At 42.3% G+C, this 23,840-nt stretch overlaps 1 protein-coding gene across 9 annotated transcripts in view; it reads right to left on the minus strand.

Moving 5' to 3' along the window:
- Nucleotides 1-23,840, minus strand: part of DPP6 (dipeptidyl peptidase like 6) — a 790,271-nt gene that overhangs the window by 143,437 nt on the left and 622,994 nt on the right. For all 9 annotated transcript variants that reach the window (XM_048837577.2, XM_075125995.1, XM_048837580.2 and 6 more), the window contains one exon: nt 20,915-20,996. In XM_048837577.2, coding sequence (XP_048693534.2) covers nt 20,915-20,996 — 82 coding nt within the window. The remainder of the gene's footprint in view (nt 1-20,914; nt 20,997-23,840) is intronic.

Below are 23,840 nucleotides of genomic sequence, written 5' to 3' on the forward strand. Positions count from 1 at the left end.
TCGTATGTTATTTACCTTTAAACAAATCTACAGGAAAAGTAAACAAAGCCGAGTAGCAATATGCTTATATTTCTTCACTTCTTGCATCTTTCAGAGCTTTGCTACACTAATCAGTGTGCACACTGCACCAGAGAGCTGCAATGGAAAATGAATACGGTATTTTTACTTTAAAGTAATTTCCATATAATTCAGAGCCAAACTGCAGCACCTCAGAGAATTTAAAATTATCCTCTTAACTACAGTGCCTTGTACCCTGAAAATGTCAACCATAATCAAGATAAAACATAACTGAAGCAGCACATAGAAGACTTCTGTGTAATGTAGTTTATAAATTAAGAAAAAGCTTTTGAACTTTCACTATCCATCAAAAAGAAATGTCTTTACGTTACTCCATATCCCAGGTTACAGTGATATTAGATGATTTTATGAAATACCATTATAATATTTTCTATTTTTTTACATTAGAAGAGAAATATATCGAAAATAACCAGATTCCTTTGAATTAGTCAGTACATGATGAGAATTATTTGTAAAACAACATTTTATGGACATTAATTCCACACTATTTTATGCTTACTTTATAAAGTAGTATATTTCAACTCTAACATAATGCATGGAAATTAGATGGTTTGATTTGACTCCCACTGAGTTCAATGGGAGTAGACTCAAGCACTAAATTTACTGGTGCCCTTTCCTTTTTCTGTGTAAACTCAACTGCAGTGGGATTTACGTGTATGCATTAAATGCATTATTATCCATCTTTTTACTGTGGATAGTCTATGGAAACTGTCACAGTGGTAAAAAAAAGCAGGCAAAATGTTAAGATGTATAATTAATGGCATGGAAAATAAAGCAGAACATATTATAATATTATTAACATGCTTCCATTTGGAATACTGCAATCCATTCTGGTCAACTTATTCCCCAAAAGAAAATAGCAGAAACAGAGGGGGTTCATAGACATGCAGCATGAATAGAGGCAATTAAAAACTTCCATACATGGACAGACTGAAAAGACTGGGGCAGTTTGCTCTAGAATGGAGAAGAACAATGGGTTGGGACAAAATAAAGATCCACAAACTAACAAATAATGAGGCGTCTTTGTGGCACCTAGAGACTAACAAATTTATTTGGGCATACCGCTTTTGTGGGCTAGAATCCACTTCATCAGATGTATGGAGTGGAAGATACAGGAGCAGGTATAAATACATGAAAAGATGGGAGCGTGGTAAACAGGGTAGACAGGTGAACAAATGGTGCAGAGGTGGTAGACAGAGCACTGCTATTCTCCCCTTTTCAAGAACAAGAGGACATTAAATGAAACCGAGAGGAAAAAAAATTTTAAATGGATAAAATGATTCCTCTCCCCATGTATAATTAACCTATGGAACTCACTGGCACAGGTATCAAAGACATGAAAACCCTCTCAGAGCAGGGTTCAAAGAATTGGGCCTCTATTTATACAGATAAAAATATTCACGGATACTATAACAAGGATTTTTTTTTAAAAAATGCCAAGGGTGGAATCCTGGCTCTGCTGTAGTCAATGGGATTTTTGCCATTGACTTCAATGGGAATTGGATTTACCCCAAAAGTTCTGGAAGGGATAAAATCCTTCCCTCATCTAGGCATCAGTATACCAGTAAACCACTACCTGATATAAACTGGGAGAAACTATTGCTATGGGCAGTTTATTCCAGAACTGCCTATTGCAGGATTTCTTGCACTTTCCTCTGAGGCATCTGATGCTGGGCACAGTTGCAGACAAAATATTGGGCTAGATCAGTGGTTTTCAACCCCTGGAGGTCTGCAGACTCTGCCTAAGATTTCCAAAAGAGTCTGTACCTCCATTCAAAATTTTTTAGGGGTCCGCAAATGAAAAAAGGTTGAAAACCATTGGGCTGGAATAGATGACCAGTCTGAGCCAGTATGAAAACTCTGGTAGTTTTCCAATGAGATAAGATTAGGCCATCTCTTCCTTCCTGCCTCAGGAAAAAGGGTGCCAAAAAGTAGCAAAAGTCTATAGCACAGGAAGATCTATAAGAAGCATACACTCTCAGATCTAAGCCCTTTAAAAAGTATTACTGTTTAAACTAACTGCAACAAAATTGCCTGATTCATTTAAAATACATCAGGGCTTCTTCATGAACATGGCTATGGAAAACTCCGTTTTTTAATATTTCTGCGGTCATTCTCAGGCTTCTAAGTGCACTTTCTCTGGCTGAACTGGACCTACCATGGTATTAACAATATTAAGCTTTAGTAATGAAAACAGTGGAATAATTAGAACTTTTTGAATATGCGACATTCTATGAACCTACTGATAAGAATCTCTTTAATGTAATGTACCAGCCAGTGCTGAGCAGTGCTGTTTCATAACCTGTCTCTTTTTATAGCACTACAATCCCTGCTCCTTGTCAAAAAAAACCCAACACAGGTGAGTGTATTTCCAATTTCCTCACAAGACGACAGAAAAATGTATTTACTCCCATGTATTTTTTACTGCTTCTATTTATTTTCCAATTTGAGGGCAGGATTCTAAGTTGATGTTCTGTTTCCCCTATAATTTCCAGCATTTATAGCCTGTCAACTGAATGAGCAACATTACCCAAATTTATCGCCACCAAGCACAAGCCTGGTGTTCTGGCTCTTTATAGCATTATATTATTGACATTGTTACAGGGGACTTTTCATACAAGTTAGAGGGTACCTCCTGTGGCATTTTAAGCTTCTTGTTCTCCTTTTTTATTTCTCTCCGTGTGCCTCATATCTGTGCTCTAATCCTGCGTTTGGACGAGAACCATCTCCACACAGGAGCCCACTGACTTCAACAGGTCTCTGTCCAGTTTAAGCATCTGCCCAGACAGATCCAACTGAAGGATCAGGGTTTTAGTCCTGATCACATGCTTGGGCTTTGACATTATTGAGAGTACCAAACAGATCTAACTTGGTATTTCTGATATTTTGAATACCATCTCAAATCAGCCCCCAAATGCCAATACATTGAAAAGACTTTGAACTAAGAGGTCCCATGGATAGTCAAGGGAAATGTATAAGCAAGTCAGCATTCTGCCCTACATCTAGACTTCGCTAGTTCCATTGCACTCTCTCTTGGTTTTAGCATTAATGACTCATTTTTCCCCCTAAAGAACTCTTTTTTAAAACTGGCAAACTAGTTTGCATGAGGGAGTCTTCTAGCACAGTACTTCTCAAGCTATCTGATGTGGGGGACCAGCAATTTTTTTTTCCAATGTGCATGCAGACCAGCAGCCAATGGCTCGTGGACCGGCACTGGTCCACGGACCACCACTTTGAGGAGCACTGTTCTAGCAGAATAAACAGATTACTCTGCGGACTCTGCTCTATATATGGAATGCTCACACAAATTCCATAGAGGCGGTGAAAGTTTCAGCACATATAGGCTGCGTTGTCATGATCATTTATTATTTGCATTGTGGTAGCACTAGAGGCCAGAGCCAAGATCGGGGCCCCACAGTGCTAATTGTTGTGCAAACACAGAGAAAGACACAGCCCCCACCCCAAAGAGCTTACACTCTAAATAGACAGACAAAAGATATAAGGAAGGAAGTACTATTAGTCCCATTTTATCGATGGGGGAACTGAGGCACAGAGAGTTTAATAGACTTGCCCAAGGTCACCCAGGAATTCTGTGCAGAGCCAGGAATTACATCTGCATCTCCTGATTCCCAATCCAATGCCTTAATCACAAAATCAGCCTTCCTATAGTTATTATGTCACAGTGATTAAACAATTAAGATTGGAAGTCAGGAGATTCAAATTTTAAACGCTGCTCTCCCCTGAACTACCAGTTTGACCTTGGGCAAATAACTTAAAAGGCCAAATCAACTTCAAAATTACACTTCTGCCTGAAAATATTTTACCTACTACTGTCACAAAGAACACCTTCAATAAAATCATTGTAACTAAAATAATTTTTAAAGTTTCTTTGTTCCACACATTTGGCGGCAGTCTGTTTTTACTGTTCTGTCAGTTACACATGTGAGCAATCCCACAATTTGATATTGAACAAGGCTTCATCAAAACCCATAGGAACACAGGACTGGAAGGGACTCCAGGATCATCGAGTCCAGTTCCAGCTATCGCAGGCAACCCTGTCACATAAAAACTAGTTACGTTGTTTACCCCCACTACTGTTGGGAGGCTATTCAAGAGCCTTGCTCCTCTAATAGTTAGATGTCTTCTTATAATGACCAGCCTAAATTTATTCATGGCCCATCTATGTTGGTGCCAGCGTTGTCCTTTAGCTGACACAGCTCGTCTCCTTCCCTTGTGTTCACCCCCTCCTCCAATGTACTTATAGGGAACAATTCTGGCACTGGCCACGGTTGTGAGACAGGATACTGGGCTAGAGGAACCTTTGGTCTGATCCAGTATGGCCATTCTTATGTTCTTAATCAGATCCCCTCTCAGCCTTCAATTTGCCAGACTAAATAAACCAAGCTCTTTTAGTTTCCTCTCATAAAATAGGCTCTCCAGTCCCCTGATCATCCTAGTAGCCCTTCTTGCACCTGTTCCAGTTTGAATTACTCTTTCTTAAACATGGGTGACCAGAACTGTACACAGTATTCCAGATCAGGTCTTACCAGTGCCTTATAGAGTGGTATTAAGACGTCTCTATCTCTACTGGAAATAACTTACCTAATACATCACAGGAAACACTTCAGCATTTTCTGTTAACTTATTTTAGCCAACCATATCAGAGCAAAAATGTTAGGGCCTCTGAGGTTATTGAGTTCAACTGTGTAACTGTTATGTACTTATTTATATATGGTCTCCCTCACTGCAGCATCTGAAAGCCATTCAAACATTAACAGATATATCCTCACATACCCCTCTCCTAGAAGGTAGGGAAATATTATCCCCTTTATGCACACTAAGTGACTTGCCCTAAGTCATCCAGGAAATCCGTGGCAGAGCCACGTCTTGGGCCAGGTCCTTATCTTCATAGACTCTTAACCTAACTATCTGACTCTCTTATTTCTGCAAAGCTGGGGCCTGAACCTGCTTGCACTGAACTCCATGGATGTTTTGCCACTGAGTTCAGCTGGAGCAAGATTGGGTCCCATGGCTGCATATCAAGAACAGGCGGTCTCGAGATTTCTAGTACTTCCCACTTCCAGTCAAATACTCTGACGATAGCCTGCCTCGGGTATTTTGGCTTTTCCGCTCCTGAATGAAATCTGGAAGCACAGGATACATCGACACTGCAGTTAAAAACCCATGGCTGACTTGGAGGCACGGAGCTCTGGCTAACGGGCTGTTTAAGTGTGGTATAGATGTTCAGGCTTGAGCTGGAGCCCAGGCTCTAGGATGCTGTGATGTGAGAGGGTCCCAGGGCTCGGGCTACAAGTCGAGCCCGAACAGCTACATTGCGATTAAACAATCCCTTAGCCCACGCCTCACATGCCTGAGTCAGCTGGCACGGGCCAGCCCCGGGTATCCAATTGCAGTGTAGACGTATCTACAGAGGCCCATGAAAATGAAAAACAAAGAGAAAAAGGTCCTTGCTATTTTGTTTTGGTGACAGATTTAGAGTTTGCCCATCATTGCCCATAACACACCTTGAGGCACATCAGAGAATCACGAGTGCTTTTACTTTGGGGTACAAAAGAAATCTTACAAATATTGTACCGAAAATGTCTTGTCACTTTGCCTTTACTAGTCTCCCATCAAAGACAGCATTATAAACCTATATGATCAACTAGCAATCAGTTGTAAAGCCTGTTGCTGATTGAGTATGCATTATTTAATGAGCACTTCACTGATGTATCTTTTCTTCTGGATCTACAAAACAATCCAACCTTTGATGTTCAGCTGGCTTCTATTAATACATTCTGCTGCTGGTGTTGTTCTTTATGCATTTGACACAATTATGCCAGATCTTATCATTTCTTCAGACAGAATACAACAAAATTGTAACATTAGTTTTCACTGACAAAATTCAATACTAATGAGCATGACTTTTGCTGACACCTAGCATTTCCAATTAGCTTTTCAAGATTGCTGTTTAAATTTGACAGCCGGGGTGGGGTGTGGGGGGGGGAAATAAGTTTTGAAAATGGAGGTAAGACATCACAGCTCCAGAAATAATTATTATTATTATTATTATTATTTACCAAAATGGTCAATTTTTTGCATGGTAGGAAAGAGAAATATACCAGATTAAGATGGAGGTGTGGGATGGAGGGGATTCTCAATGGTATTTATGTTTCTTTATAAACTACATAGTCCAGCCTTCCACTAGCATTTTCACGGGTGGTCCCATGCAAATCTTCCATGTGATCAATCACATATTGATAATTTCACTGAGATCGAAGTCACAACTCTTCATCCTGAGATTTAGCTCTGAAACCCCCATTTATGTTAACTGAAAGTAGGTGGCTCAATTGCTCCTTAGCAAGAAGAGATGTACATCTGCTTTTATTCTTATTAAGACACAGATCCTGGAAGTCCATTTTTAAGGAGCAACTGAGCCACCTACTTTCAGTTACATTTTGGAAATCAGAAGGATTTGTGAAATGCTGCACTTTTCAAAGCTCTTCTGTGAGAATCCATAACTATCAAAACTGATATGCATGATACATAGTCCTATGTCAGATCCAGCAAGAGCAATTTCATGGAACTCTATGACCTGGCATTATCTTCCAAAATTCTCCCTCTCAGATCATGCCTGAAGGGGCTGCATTTTTATTCTGGCATTCCCAGGCTAGTCTGTGTATATTATTTTAATGTTCTCCACATGCCTCTGCAAGTTTCTTTTACTTTTAGATATTTCATCATTATAGACTGCAGCGGATTTCACATTTATATTTTGTGAGCAAGCTGTCCCATAAGCTCTATGAATCCTAATCAGGCCTATAATGTTCAGTGTCCAGCCAAACAAACAGATATAGTACTTTTGGAAATTTCTAAAAAATATGTGGTTTTCTTTCTTGCAGAACTGAAGAGAGGGTTTTATGCTATATCTTATCATAGAACCACGGCTGACTGAAATTCCCTGTCACGGTTTCTAATATGGTTATTTTAATTTATAACTGCCTTGTTACATTATTTGAAGTGTATATATGTAAGTGTGCCCTTTAGTATGGAACTCTGATTGTGCTTTTAAGTTTTGCATGATGGATTACCTTGTTGTTCTGTAACCTAATACCAGTGATGGCTATGTAGGGCACCATTGTAAATTAGATTTTGTCATCTGGGATGATACACTGTTTCGTTGAAAATATTTTATTACATTATAATGTCTGACTAAGAAGAAAGCATTTTCTAGTGGTTAGCATACAGAACGGAGAGTTGAGATTCTGGGCTTCTTCACCAACATGCTAAATGATCTTGGACAGTTCACATGACATCCCTTGCACACAAAGTAATTAGAAATGGAAATCACCTACGTCTGTTAAGTCAACTTGCTTATTTCATTCAGTTGTTAGTACTAGATTGTTCCCTACAGTATATATTTTGTGTGGCTTTGTCCAGTTTGGTTCTGATTGCACCTAATGAAGGTGAGGCCTCCACGACGGCTCTTGAAAGACTATTCAACAATCCATTCGATTTCACTCTTTCATTCTGTTTGGGCTATCCCGTCAACAAACAGCTGTTATGATAATATACTAAGTCAATGCTCTTTTGGTTACAATTAAGATTGTATTTTACCCCTCTTGGTAAAGGGGACAATTTTAATGGTGCAAAATAGTAACTTTCAAGGGGCAACACTGAATTTCATAAACACTTACTTTGAAGGCCAGCTTCAACCAACTACTTCTTCATAAAGTGCTAGAAATACTTCTGCACAGACCCAAAGAAAGAATTGGCATTATATTTCAGGCCTGTTGGACAAAACCGTTACCCGCCTGTACTGTAACTGCTGTTCTTTGAGATGTGGGTGCAGACATGTATTCCACTTAGATGTGCGCATGCCCAGCTCACCGAAACTGGAGAACTTTGACTAGCAGTTCCAACAGGGGCTGTGTTTGGGCCATCTGAACCTTAGCTCCTCTCATGGATATTTAAGATAGTGTTACCCTGATGCCTCCCTCCCACCCACCCCCGGCTCAATTCCTTCACACTGAAGTTTGAAATTAGAGATTCTGATGCAGAGGGGATAGAGGGTGGGTCATGGAATATACATCAGCACCACCATTTCAAAGAACAACAGGTAGTATCCATTTTTTCTTCTTCCAGTGGTTGCAGATGTGTATTCCACTCAAGTGACTCATAAGCAGTACTCAGAGAAGGTGGGGCTCTGAGTCTACTTAAACAATGAAAGTTTGCATCTGACCTAGACACAGTGGTAATAGCATAGTGCTTGTTAACAATATGTATGGAAGACAGATAGCAGCCCTAAAAGTGTCCAATATTGAAACATCACTGAGGAATGTTATTGATACCACTGGAGCTCTTGTTAAATAAGCTCATAATCTCTGCGAAGGTGTGGTCTGAACGACTTCATATGTTGTTGTAATGCAGGAAGTTATCCACCCGGAAATCAACTGCATAGAGACTGCCTGCCCTTCATTTGATCCATATAGGAGATAACACAGGCACAGTCTTCTCTAGGTAAAACGCCAAGCATTGTCTCACATCCAATGTATGAAGTTGCTTTTCATCTGCCTTTGAGCATGGTTTAGGAATGACTACTGGTAAGTTTGTTACTTGGTTAAGGTGAAATTGAGAAACCACTTTCAACAAAAATTTTGGATGTGACTATAGGGTCTGCATATATGGGGCTTTGCCATTGAGGCCTGTAGCTCACTTACATTCCTTGAAGATGTTAAAGCAACAAGGAAGACTGTCTTCTAGCAAAGGAGCTGATGGAGAACAAGTCACCAAGGGCTCAAGCGGAAGCTAACACAGTATTATGGCCACACAAGGGAACTAGCTCTTTCAGGTGGAGATGAGTAATTTCCTCTTAGAAATCTTGCTCCCATGGAGTTCAAAAAAATTAACTTCCCTTGGATCAGAAGACGGAACTCTGAAATCACCACTAAGTGGACCCTCAAGAAGCTGAGAGACAGACCAGAGGATTGAAGGTGTAGTAGATACTCCAAAATTTCCTGAATGAGGGCTAGCCTTGGTTGAATACCCCGGGCTAGTAACCAAATCAACAACTGATTCCACCTGGCAGAATAGGTAGCTCTAGTGGAGGATTTTCTACTATTGAGTAGCACTTGTCTAACAGCTTCCAAACAATATGCCTCCTACTCATCTAGCCATGCAGCATCCGCGCTGTGAGGTTGTACTCTGCTCAGCACTGGATGCAAAACTTGACCATGGTGCTGAGTCAGTAGATCAGGAGAAAGAGATATGGGAGATCAGACTGAATAGGTCATAGAACCTACATTGTCTCTGCCAAACTGGTGCAATGAGATTTTGTTTGGCATGATCCAACTTTGGTTTGAGAATAAGATGAGGAATGAGTGGTATGGGTGAAAGGCATACATCAGAACTGATCCCCTATTCAGATGGAAAGTATCGGTTAAGGAGCTTGGACTGAGACCCGCTGCCTCTCGTTGATGATGGACCTGAACGCACTGGTCTTCAGAGACCACTCCTGATTCTGGGACAAATGTTACTCTGAAACATTTCCAGTGAGGTGATCAACTAAGTAATTCTGGACCCCTGGTAAGTAAGTGGGGGGTTGCGGGAATGATGCTGTCCTTGATGCAGAACTGTCAACATTTATTGGCTCCTGACAGAGCTGGTTGGAGTGAGTGTCTCCCTGCTTGTTCACATAATACATTACAGTGGTGCTGTCAGTGAGTATATGAACCGCTGTGACACTGATGTGATCCTGAAACACTCGGCAAGCTCAGAGCTCCAGGATGTTGATATGAAAGGAAGCCTCCTATTACAAACACAAAATCAGAATTTTCAGTGTCACTAGATGTGCTTCCCAACCTATTATGTAAGCACAGTGACTATAGTCTTGGTTGGTGGAGGATAAGCAAAGAGAACCCGCTGACACACATTGCTTAGAATTGTCCATTATTCCAGAGAGTCCAGGATTGCTGAAGACATTCAGACAAGCCTGTTCAACAATTGACAACTCAGGTGACAGACCAGCTTCAACCACACTTGAAGAGGAAGAAGGTACAATCTCACATGTTGGACTAGGTAAGTGCAGGCAGCCATATGACCTAGTAACTTCAGGTATATGCAGACCATAGTTGAAGGTTGAGATTAGAGTGCCAGACACAGGTGACGAACTACTTGAAATCATTCATTCAGCAGAAATGCTCTTGAACTCCTAGGGCCTAGTAGGGCCCCAATGAACTTGATTTTTTGAGGTGGTATTAATATAGACTTTCCTTTGTTCAAAATCAGGCCCAGATGATCGAAGAGACATAGTGTGAATCGGACATGGCCAAGGACTTGTTCTCTGGATTTGCCTCTCACTAACCAATTTTTCAGGTATGGAAAGACATAAATTCCTCTTTCTGAGATATGCTGCTACCCAGACACACATTTGGTAAATACCCATGGAGTAGAGGACAGACCAAAAGGAAGCATGTTGTACCGATAATGCTGACTTGCCGCTACAAATGTCGGAAACCTCCTGTGACTTGGGAAAAGTGCCACAGGGAAGTAAGTATCCCGAGATTGAGGGCTGCAAACCAGTCATTGTCATTCAGTGCAGGGAGAATGGCTGCTAGGGTAACCTTGTGGAACCTCAGGTATTTGATGTACTTGTTGAGACTGCAGAGATCAAGGACAGGTCTCATACCTTCCTTGGACTTGGGGATCAGGAAGTACCATGTGTTCAGGGCATGGCAGGGGAAGAGACAGATTGGATGATCCATGGTTGCACCTATCCGCCTGTCTTCCACATGACAGAAGACCTGGGTGAGGAACTGTGTACACTGCTCCAATCACTTGGCTACAGAACCCTATGCAGAGAATCTTTTCCTCCACCACTGCTCATTTGCCCTAGGTCCCTGTCTGTCTATATCAGCTGGCTGCTAGGCTTCAGATTTGCCCCATAATGTTTCATTCAAACAGGACAGATTTAGCCATTATGGAAAGGCTACCCTTTTCTCCTTGTCCCTAACAAGCAAACCAAACCAGACTAATTACATATAGCAGACTGCAGCTCAGTATTGATTCAGATGTCATCGCAATGGAAAATATAAGAGAACAGCAGCATGAAAAATTAATGATATAATGCTGGAAACAAACATACCTACAGGATTTATATTTTCACTGCAGATCAGAGGCCCTGTTGGATTAGAAGCAACAAGAGACAATTCGCTTACTCCTGTGAAAGAGGTCTCCCTCACTTGATAACTGCTCGGCACTTCCACCTGGAACTAAGCCAGATGGACAGGCATGAATTCAGGCAAGCGGACAGCAGCTAGTTAGAGGAGTCAGTCCAGTTTAGTTCCAGGTGCCATCACTTAACCAGCATTCTGCCACTGAAAAACCCAGCTAGCTGGGACACGTACTAGTGCTGAACTAATTCAATGCCAGCCGTATGGAGAAATTAAAGAGGCATGTCCCAGTCCTATGCAGTAGCTTTTGTGATTCAACTCTTCAATATATACCTGAACTCCTGTTTTAGTCTTATCCACATTGCACTTTCTATACAGTGCCATTAATTACAGGGAGCTGTTCACCTGCGTTGATGTTCATTGCTTGAGGGCTTCTACAAAACCTTAACCTGCCACTGGCTGATGTATGTTGTTTTTTTTCCCTGGCATAAGAATTTCAGTGAATTTGAGATTTCTGCTTGGAATTACTACAGCTTCCATCATCAATTTGTTTAGCACTGACTTCATGCTCAGTGCTGTACAAGGCACAAAAGTAAAAACTAAAGAGCTTACATTTGAAAAGCTCCACTGACTTCTGTGGAAATGCAAGAGGGATGAATTTTGACCATCCTGTGGATTTGTAATAAACTCCAGAGCAAAAAAAAAGTGTTTAGCTGCTAGGGACAGATATAATCCCCTTCCACATCTTTCATGCAATTTAAAAAGACAGTGGAAACGGCAAAGAACAGACAGGGCTGGGAGCACCAGCATAAATCACCTATAATCAGAGGAAGAGAGAACATTTGGATTATAACTCTCGGCCGCAGGACTCCACAGAATTGCTCCCCCAGCATCTGATATGTAACTGTATCATGAATATCTGTTTGGATAGACAGTTATGAATTCTCACAGAAGAAATCTGAAAATAGCAGCATATCAGAAATCCATCTGATTTAAAAATGGGAGTTGAACACCTCTTGTGAAAAGTGCTTTCAACTTGTTGAGGCACATTTTGCAGGTGCTATTTCTAAGCAGACTAATTACAGAAGCCCTGTTGCTTGTGCCTTAGCCAGAAGAGCAGCAGCCATACACATTCTTAGGGCAAACATTTCAAACCTGTGTGTGCATGTGAATGTAGTCACCTAAATCCCTATTTAAGTACTTAGATAAAAGTGGCCAATTTCCACTGCATTCCTTGGGCACCTTTATTCCAGTGCCTAAATGTGAATTTGACCCCTGGCGACACTCTCACTCCTAAAGGTGGTTCCCTAGGCCAGAGCTGAAACAAGTTGGCAGGGAAGCCTGGCCTGCTGCTGCTCATATTACACCTGTCCTGTGGATAAATAGACGGCTTTAGGCTGGTCAGTCTCACGTCGTTCAAGATCTCTGAATTCACCAAGGGGGACATTTATCTGTGCTGATGATTCTCATGAGGGCTATGTACCATCGAAGCCTTGTGTGAGACCTCTGCACAAGGCTGAATTTCACCCTAAAACCTTAAAGCTACAAACTGAGACAGAGAAAATAGTCCAATGGGATCAATTTATAGGGGCTTTTGTGCCAGACAGAATAGCACTGGAATCAAGAGAGAAGGACAGTAGAGAGAAGGAAGATGGGTCATGGGTACCAATATCTGTGGGATGAAGGGAAGAAGAATTCCTGGAAGACAGGCATAAATGAAATAAGGCAAAGATGCCACAAATGAACAGATTATCCCATGATACTTCTAGTGCCATCTACCATCAAGCTCCCCACATCTCTAGAAAATCGCATCTCAATAGTTTGACAGAAATACAGATTATCAATTTAAACCCAGCTAGCAATGTACTGTTACAAGCTGAAGGATGGTGGTGTGACACTGGAGAAAGGGTGAAGGCTACAGGGTGAGTGATGAAAGGGATTGATTCTCTATTGCCCTGCACCTTGTGCAGTCATTTACACCTGTGGAAAGTGAACATAACGCACTACCATTTTGACATAGCACTACTTTGCATTTACTTTGCCCAGGCTGAAATTATCACACAGGATGCAGGACGATAAAGAATTAGGCCCATTAAGTCACCTGTATTTAAGTAATATCTTCTCAGCTGAGACTTATTACAGCATCCAATGATGTTAACGAGAGTCCTTCTATTGACTCCCCTAGTGCTGGGCTAGTGGCTGATTTTTACGCCAGTCTGGTAGTACACACTGAAATGCTTTTATCGGTTAGTGGATTTTTCATTTTCAAACAGTGGAGGAAGAGTTGTTGCGAAACATTTGTTTCAAGAGGTCAGAAGTGAAATACATTTTGTAACTCAAGTAGATTTTCTCAGCTATGGTATTTTTTATTATATAGATAGCTCCACTGGTGTGCATGGCACTTTGCAGAAATGAGTAAGAAGCTCCTATAAATTGATCCTATGGACCATGCCCTAAGGAGTTTTTAATCTAAAACAGACAGGTAACGTAACAGGAAAAGACAAAAGAAAACATGGGCAAACAGAAATTGCTCCTGGGAGAGGATTTTTACAAAGAATGCAGATCATTTAGTTTGTTTCTGTTTCAGCTCTCTCTCTCTTTAATATAATTAGGCACACAAGACAGAGTAATAGCTGACAGCATTGTAGCTGATGTTAGTGACTGAAAGCTCCCCCAGGAGAAATGTGAAGAAAGGGATTTAAAAAAAATAGCCACAAAAAGCATAAACCACGGGGGCCCTGACCCTCCACTCCCATTGCCCTGAAGCAGCACACACCAGCTGGAAAGCTGTGCTGAGGGGGGAGACAACCTTCCTCTCAACACAGGGGAATCCTGAGCCGGTACAAGGCCAGTGCAGCTGGCTTCACGTCACCTGTCCCTTCCAACCCATGTAAGAGAAGAGAAGGAAGGAGGTGGGCAGAAGGGGACGGTGATCTGACAGAGCCCTGGCCTGCATAACAGTTGGCTCCAGCTGATCAGGGCTGGCCTTCAGGACAGGCAACAAGGCTGTCCGTCCTAGGCACCAAATCATCACATTCAGGGCTGCCAAATCTGCAGTTATTTGTCAAGTTTTTTTGCATGCACTTTTGGGATATTCCAATATTCCACATGAGGACTGACTACAAGCTGCTAAGAACAGTATCCCTGATGAAGCCACGGCACACCTGGTGGCTGAGCTTTGTGACTTTGTCCTCACCCACAACCATTTCAGATTTGGGGACGACTTATACCTTCAAGTCAGTGGCACTGCTATGGATACCTGCATGGCCCCACAGTATGGCAACATTTTTATGGCTGACTTAGAACAACCCTTCCTCAGCTCTCGTCCCCTAGCGTCCCTCCTCTACTTGCACTACATTGATGACATCTTCAACATATGGACCCACAGGAAAGAGGCTCTTGAAGAATTCCACCTGGATTTCAACAATTTCCACCCCACCATCATCCTCAGCCTGGACCAGTCCACACAAGAGATCCACTTCCTGGACACTACAGTGCAAATGAGTGATGGTCACATAAACACCACCCTATACCGGAAATCTACTGACTGCTATTCCTACCTACATGCCTCCAGCTTCCATCTAGGACACATCACATGATCCATTGTCTACAGCCAAGCCTCAAGATACAACCGAATTTGCTCCAATCCCTCAGACAGAGACAAACACCTACAAGATCTTTATCAAGCATTCTTAAAACTACAATACCCACCTGGGGAAGTGAGGAAACAGACTGACAGAGCGAGACAGGTACCCAGAAATCAGCTTCTACAGGACAGGCCCAACAAGGAAAATATCAGAACACCACTGGCCATCATGTACAGCCCCAGCTGAAACCTCTCCAGCACATCATCAACAATCTACATCCTATCCTGGAAAACGATCCCTCACTCTCACAGACCTTGGGAGGCAGGCCAGTCCTCGCTTACAGCCAGTCCCCCAACCTGAAGCAAATACTCACCAGCAACTACACACCACACCAACGAAACACTAACCCAGGAACCAATCCCTGTAGCAAACCTCATTGCCTACTCTGTCCCCATATCTACTCTAGCGACACCATCAGAGGACCCAACTACATCAGCCACCCATCAGGGACTCATTCACCGGCACATCTACAATGTGATAATGCCATCATGTGTCAGCAAAGCCCCTCTGCCATATACATTGGCCAAACCAGACAGCCCCTTCGTAAAAGAATAAAAGGACACAAATCGTACATCAGGAATGGTAACATACAAAAGCCCTAGGAGAACACTTCAATCTCCCTGGACATTCTATAACAGATTTAAAAGTAGCTATACTTCAACAAAAAAAACTTCAGAAACAGACCTCAAAGAGAAACAGCAGAACTAAAATTCATTTGCAAATTTAACACCGTTAATTTGAGCTTGAATAGGGACTGGGAGTGGCTGGTTCATTACAAAAGCAGCTTTGCCTTTTCTGGAATTGACACCTCATTAATTATTGGGAGTTGACTACATCCACCCTGATCGAATTGGCCCTGTCAACACTGGTTCTCCACTTGTGAGGTAACTCCCTTCCCTTCATGTGTCATTAAATAATGCCTGCATTTGTAATTTTCACTCCACGCATCTGAAGTGGTGTTTTACGCACAAAAGCTTATGCTCAAATAAATTTGTTAGTCTTTAAGGTGCCACCAGACTTCTTGTTACCTTTGGGAGAGTGACTTGGTGAGTGGGGGTGGGTGGGTAGAATTAAAAACATTCCCCCCACCGCCGGGTGACAAAACACTTAATGGCGGCCCTACAGCTGACACAGCTTGGAGCAGATCTGAGTCACTCTAAGGGCCATTTTGGGCTTCCATCAGGCCAGGATTGGAGGAGCAGAAATGAGGCTCACAGGTAGCCATCTTCCCCCATCCCTTCACTGCTCTCAGCTGCAGCACGTATAAGCTCAGCACAGCCCATGGAGTTTACGAAGACTGGGAAGACTCAAGTGAAATAAACAATCAAATAGTCTGTTCTCCTCTTAATGTGTGAAAGACTGGGTGTAACTCTCAGAACCTTACCAACCTTTTTCCAAAGAGAAAAAACAGATCCTTTGGTTTTGGAGTCTGGATTGCTTCCCTGTGAGAAGGCATTATGTCCACTGGGAAGCAGATGACCAATACACACTGGTGCAGTTTAAGTAGTTTTGGAATATTGAATAAGGAACACAGAATGTTTTTTTCCCATCTTCTTTATCCTGCCCTTTTTTCCTGGGCATCTATGCCACAATATGTTACTAATTTGTTTTATGTAATTGGAAAGTCTACATTAGTGCATCTCAAGGCCTGACTACATACTTGAATTTTTTGAAAACAACAACAACATTCAGAGTAACAGCCGTGTTAGTCTGTATTCGCAAAAAGAAAAGGAGTACTTGTGGCACCTTAGAGACGAACCAATTTATTTGAGCATAAGCCTTCGCGAGCCACAGCTTACTAGGGTGCCACAAGTACTCCTTTTCTTTTAACAACAACATTGTGTTTAAAAGTCTAAAATTATTTAGCTTGGCAAGGAACAGAGCAAAAATAGCAATAAGCTAGAGGTATATAAAATGCACAGTATATATAAAAGCAGAAGTGAAAGTAAGCAGGTACACGCTGGTACGGCATACCGGCAAGAGCCGGTGCACCATACTGGGGCAGCCTGGATTCCCCAGGGGGCAATTTAAAGGGCCTCCAGAGCCCTGCTGCTGGAGCCCTGGGGTAGCGGCTGCAGGGCTGTGGCAGCTATTTAAAGGGCCTGGGGCTCCCCTGCTTCTACTGCCCGGGCCCTTTAAATAGCCACTGGAGCCCTGCCGCCGCTACTCCAGAGCTCCGGTGGCTATTTAAAGGACAGGGTGGTAGAAGCAGGGGAGCCGCGGGCCCTTTAAATAGCCCCCGGAGCCCTGGGGTAGCAGGGGCTCCAGGGGCTATTTAAAAGCCAGGGCTCCAGCTGCCTCTGCCGCCCCGGTCCTCTAAATAGCACCTGGAGCCCCGCCGCTTCCCCAGGGCTCCGGCGGCTATTTAAAGGGCCAGGGCAGTAGAAGAGGGGAGCCCTGGGCTGCTGCTGTTACCCCGGTGGGGGCGAGGGAGGCACTGACCTTACAGAGTGGGCTGGGGCTGGCTCTGACCACCTCAACCCCACCCCTTCCACCCTAAGCCCCGCCCCTTCTGGGGGCCAGAGCTGGCCCCAGAGAACTGGTCAGTCACTCGACTTACTGTCACCCCTGTGTAAAAGCTTCAACTTAACTCACCCCAAAATACAAGGACAAAAATACAACTACATTAGAAGACAACATATTTAGAAGGGGCAAAAAGAAATACTGTTTTAATGAAACACATAATTTGCTTGCTGTTCCAGGAGGCTGTTGATGTAAATATCTTTGCAAGATTCATAATGGGGTTAGACACATATATAAAAGAATATCTGCAGTTACACTAGTCAGGATAAGGACTACCAATCCTAATGCATTAAACCCCTGATCCCACTCTTCCTGAAGTCAAAGGAAAAAAGTCCCATTGGCATCAGTGATGCAGGATCAGGCCCTAAATGATCACCAGTGAAGAGAGGAAGAGATTTTGTCTCATGTTGCATCTTAAACAATTGGGGAGGTATGATATGGAATTTGTTCATTTCTCCATGAAGGATTCATTATAGGCTGTTGGTAGAGACAAGATATTGAACTGAATGGAGGGTCAGTCTGGGTTTTGGTATGGCTATGTTCCTTTTTCCAAGATGCAAATTAATTGCCCATTGTGGAATCCCCATTGATGGAGATTTTAAAGAATAGTTTGGACAAACACCTCTCAGGGATAGTCTCAGTCCTCGACGCCTGTCTCAGTACAGAGGGGTGGCCTTGATGACCATCAAATAAATCTGAAGTAATGGGTAGTAGTATTACACTATGATTCTAGGAGTGAATGGCAGGTAACTATAGCGATCGACCCCAGCAGAAAATCTGTTGAAGAATGGAAGATACGCTCATGACATAGGAAACGGCCCAAGCACAATTCAGGTTGCCTTGTCTTTCAGATTAGAAGAGTCCAGGTTTTGTTATGCTTCGAACAGCTCACTTTGTACTAAAATAAAAATTAAACAGTTAAGTAACAGGAAAAAAAACCCTTCTTTTGTTCTATTCTTCAATTTTTCTAAAGGCAGTTCCTTATTAATGAAAATGTCTTTACACATATGGTATTACAAGCTTTCCTCTTTCACTGTTCTCATTCTTGTGTTAAAGGTCCCCACCAGTACCTTATTGTTTATACCTTATAAAAAGTGCCACATTTTTAACTCTGGAAGCAGCCATCTGCTATTTATCAGCACAAAGTGTATGTATAGCACAGGAAGCCAACAGAATGAGGCTCACCAAGTCATTTCACTCAGGTCACCAAAAAAAGTTTATTCTTATAAGACAGCAAGATGTTCTCCAGAAGACTGTCAGCAGATTCTTCACACCCTTGGGAATAGTAGGGCCTGATTCTCCACTCCAGTGGAAATCAGGAGCAACTCCACTGAAGTCAATGGAGTTACGTCAGTGTGAACACCCCACATTTCCACGAGTCGGGAGTCCAAAGCGCTCTCTCAAACCCAAACCTCACATGTGCCAGTACAATCCACACCACAATGGCCACAAGGTCAACATCCGGAAGGCGTCCAATGGTACACATGGCAGATGGAGTGAGAGAAGGGTGTGTGAGTGTGTGCAGTGAGAAGAGGAATCTCTTTCTAATCATTTTTCACATGCAGGAAAACCCCTGCATCAGTATTGCAAGGCTCTTTGCGCAGTAACTCTTAGGCCTGCAGCTGCGTCACAGCTGACTTTTCAGGTGAAGTGGAAGACAAGTGTCATTCCTGTGTCTCCTACAAGCTGCAGTGCTGAAGAGAGGACTTAGACACCGGCAGTGGCAGCTGCCATCATTTCTTTGTCATGAACCACAGTAGTACCTAAGGCTCCTTCAGTGTTTTGAAGCTATCTTCCTTCCAGCAATGCCACATATTGAACATTTTGACAGCTAGCCTGTGAGAATATTTCTTGAGAGGAAAACAAGTGTGGTTCCCCTGTCCACTTTTCAAGCTTAATTTTCTGTGTAAAAGCCCATTTGAACGTGCAGTAGCACAAATGCCTCTAGCAGATCACAAATCCTTAGAACCGGCTACAAACACTTTCTCCCAGAAGGTACAATTTCAACACGAGAGGTGTTAAGTTCTCTAGAGAACGCTATCAAAAACATTCATGGCTTCCTCCTCCTGCTCTACCACATGGAAAGCCTATCAGACTGCAAAGGTTAAAACAGGCTTTCTATAAAAGCAAAAACATCACGGCTTCACTGCCTGCTTAACAGAACTTGTGGCTGCCCCTTTTTAATTGTGCCTTCTGAGAAAAGTGACAGTTGACTCTTCAAAAGTTTAGATATTGGATTTGCACCAGGAAATGAGGGCAGGGGATTCTTGCTCTAAGGAAGGACATGTCTAAGGTGGCAGGAGCTGTGAGCTGACATAGTTGAGCTTGCACAAACTCTCACCGCATGGAAACCTGCCTGAGCCACAAAGAGACCATGACAATTTTGGGAACAATGCACTCCATGAGGGCTCCCTTTTTCACCCCTGCAGATTTGGGTCCTTGTCTACGTTTGTCCATTTCCCAAGCCATTGTGGGCCAACTTTGGGTGCAAATTCACAGTAGCTCTGTGGAAGCTGCTGTGTACACATAGCTCATCTCTACACAGGTCTGTCAATACATTTTAGCCTTAAACTGCCATGTCCCAGCTACCGTTCTGGGTCTGCACAAATAATTACAGACGCTCCATGGAAGCAGAAACCTCTCATGAAGCAGGGATGTTTCAGCTATGATATATTGGCAGACCGGTGTAGAGAAGTTTGCCCTACGCAGGACACCAGGAGAATCAAATCCAGGATCTCAAGTCGCTATTGACAAAGAGCTCATTTTCTATATTTCAAATAATCAGCAGTTTGAACTAAATCTATTTTTTCCTACTATAGAGTATTAATAAATGACATACATTTCTTAATATTAAGAACAACCCCTATACAGATGCTATAGGTGCTATTGCTAAATCAACTCCTTTTAGAAACATGCAGGACTGAACAACAGAAGGGACTTGAGGAAGGGTTGTACTGGAGCAGGGCAGAGCCAGCACGAAAGGAGACAATTTATACTAGATAAGTGGAAAACAAAGCTTTGGTGATGTTGCCTATGGAATACTTTCTTCTATTAAATATTTACACTGCAGTAGCGCTGAGGGGATCATGGCTTCACTGGGTTGTTGTCAACAAACATATGTTTTGATATTTTGCACATGAGCAATGGTATGTGCAGGCACAAAATGCCAATGTATCCCCATGCTTTGAGTGTACAAGTGTATTGAGCATGTACAAGTTGGGTGTGTGCTGATGGACAGGCACAACCTACCATGCCCACTTTTGAAAAGTTGGGGCCACAACATTCAGCGATGAGTTAGGATTTTAATAGTGTGAGGACAATATCCCATAAACGCTCCAGACTTATATCTGCTATGTTGGTTGTAAGAAATCAGCCCGTGAAGAATGGCTCTAAGAGAAAAGGGTCTAGTTGGCACAATATCTGTTTATAATTATTTTGCAAAATTACAATGGTATGTGTTTGTATAAACTCATTCCCATGCTTGTGCTATCTTACCAGTTGTTGCCCCTTTGGCCCCCATCCGGCATACTGAAGCTTTGCGTTACTAACTTCAGGTGGATACAAACTCTGGGGGTCCCTGCAAAAAAACAAACAAAGATTTCAGCCTCTAGAGTTTCATCCTTTAAACGTGTGCAGTCCCTACTTTGAAGTTCCTTCACATGCATTTGCGTCCGTTTCTTTGGCTAGAACCTGCCAGCACTTACTACTGGACTTCAATGACTACTTAACATGTAGTCAGCACGACTTCCAGTAACAAGTGTGGGTAGGATCAGCTGACAAATACCTCTTCTCCCTCATACAAGACTGAAATACATTAGTTTTACCAATGTCAAGGGAAAGCAAACAAAATAATTACATTTATCAACACTTGTGATAGCCACAAAGGACAAACAATAATTACAGTTCTGAAACACACTGCCATGAGATAATATAATTTCATCTTCTTCATCCCATGGCTTTTCTGCCTGATAATTTTCTTTGAACATGATGGCAAAGAACTTTGGCATCTCTGTTACTACCTCATAAACTGATATAGAGCTTGGCTTTCAGGGGAAAAGTTGTTAATAATACTGAATCTCAATCTTTTAAAAATAAAATTGAAATGCTTTTCCTGTTACCTTTGTTTTAGAGAAGGACATCAGTGGATATGGCAAATGCAATAAAAAATAGTGCTCTTCTGTAAATGTCAGTGCTGCACAATGTTAACTTGTCACATAACAGGCATCATGCTGTCTCCCATTGTTTTGATGGCGCTTATACTCAATGCAAATAATTATTTTTGATATTTTGAAGTTGCTATTACAACCCTTTTTATTTATATAACAACTCTATAAATAAGAATATTAATAAAGCTTTCATATAGTGTTATTCACAATAGCTCTCAAAATGCTTTTCAAAGGAGGTCAGTATCATTATTGCCATTTTATAGATGGGGAAACTGAGGCACAGAGCGGCAAAGTGACTTGCCTAAGGTCACAGAGTAGCCCAGTGGTAAAGGTGGGAATAGAATCCAGGTGTCCTTAGTCTCAATTCAGTGCTCTACCACTAGACCACACTGCCTCTCTTCTTTCATGTGTATGACTTTTATTCCTTCCTTAAACACATTGTTTTCTCTTGCCTCTTTTACAATACAATGAAATGAAAGGCAATAATTAGACACCACCAGTTAAATCCAATTATGTCTAAAAATGTGTGCCCTTTTCCCTTTTAGACGGGAAAACACAGTAAGTTCACATGCATTATATTTTGTGGCTGAGGCTATATATAAGGGCCTGATCCTGCTCTTTTTAATTGGCCAAAAACTTCCTTTCCTCACTGGGTGTTCTCTCAGTGTAAGGTCTGCAATATTGGGGTGTAGATATACTGGCGACAAAGATGTACAGCTAGGTTCTGCCTGTTCTTGCATGGGTGTACAAATGAGGGTAGAGTAAGCCCTTCCCTTGTGCACCTGTCCAGAGGACAGCTAAAACCCAGGGCTTGCACAGAGCAACAAATGCAGGACCCGTAAATGGGGCATGATAGGGTATGGCTGTAACCAAGGCTGTAGCCTTGCCCCTTGCCACATGCACTGGTGGCCTACTGCTTGAATCATAGAATCATAGAACTGGAAGCTACCTCAAGAGGTCATCTAGTCCAGCCCCCGCACTGATGGCAAGGACTAAGTATTACCTAGACCATCTCTGACAGGTGTTTGTCTAACCTGCTCTTAAACATCTCCAGTGATGGAGATTCCACAAACTCCTGAGGCAATTTTTTCCAGAGCTTAACTACCCTGACAGTTAGGAAGTTTTTCCTTATGTCGAACTTAAACCACCCTTGCTGCAATTTAAGCCCATTGCTTCTTGTCCTATCCTTGGTGGTTAAGGAGAAAATTTCTCTCTCCTCCTTGTAACATCCTTTTATGTACTTGAAAACTGTTATCATGTTCCCTCTCAGTCTTCTCTTCTCCATACTAAACAAACCCAGTTTTTTAAATCTTGCCTCATAAGTTATGTTTTCTAGACCTTTAATAATTTTTGTTGCTTTTTAGACTTCCTCCAATTTTTCCACATCTTTCCTGAAATGTGATGCCCAGAACTGGATACAATATGCCAGTTGAGGACTAGTCAGCGTGGAGTAGAGCGGAAGAATTACTTCTCGTGTCTTGCTTACAATATTCCTGCTAATATATCGCAGAATGATGTTTGTGTTTTTTGCAACAGTGTTACACTATTGACTCATATTTAGCTTGCGATACACTCTGCCCCCCAGACATGTTTCCACAGTACTCCTTCCTAGGCAGTCATTTCCCATTTTGTATGTGTGCAACTGACTGTTCCTTCTTAAGTGGAGTACTTTGCATTTGTCCTCATTGAATTTCATTCTATTTACTTCAGACCATTTCTCCAGTTTGTCCAAATCAATTTGAATTTTAATCGTATCCTCCAAAGCACTTGCAACCCCTCCCAGCTTGGTACCGTCCACAAACTTTACAAGTGTACTCTCTGTGCCACTATCTAAATTATTGGCCTCTTCAGGCCCCTTCCAGTCCTACGATTCAACGATTGATAAACTGGATGCAGAACTGATCCCTGCCAGATCCCACTTGATATGCCCTTCCAGCTTGACTGTGAACCACTGGGAATAACTACTCCCTGGGAACGGTTTTCCAACCAATTATGCACCCATCTTATGGTAGCTTCATCTAGGCTGTATTTCCCTAGTTAGTTTATGAGAAGGTCATGCAAAACAGTATGAAAGCCTTACTAAAGTCAAGATACAGGCAGTCCTCGACTTTACAACGTTTGACTTATGACAAATGGGACTTACGACATTTCTGAATTGGAGTGGATTGTGGCTCCAAGTTATGATGTTTCGACTTATGACACAATTATCAGGAACCAATTGTGTCGTAAGTCAGAGGACTGCCCGTATACCACAG

The sequence above is a fragment of the Caretta caretta genome, chromosome 2 (assembly GCF_965140235.1).
Source record: "Caretta caretta isolate rCarCar2 chromosome 2, rCarCar1.hap1, whole genome shotgun sequence".
NCBI classification, from domain to species: Eukaryota; Metazoa; Chordata; order Testudines; family Cheloniidae; genus Caretta; species Caretta caretta.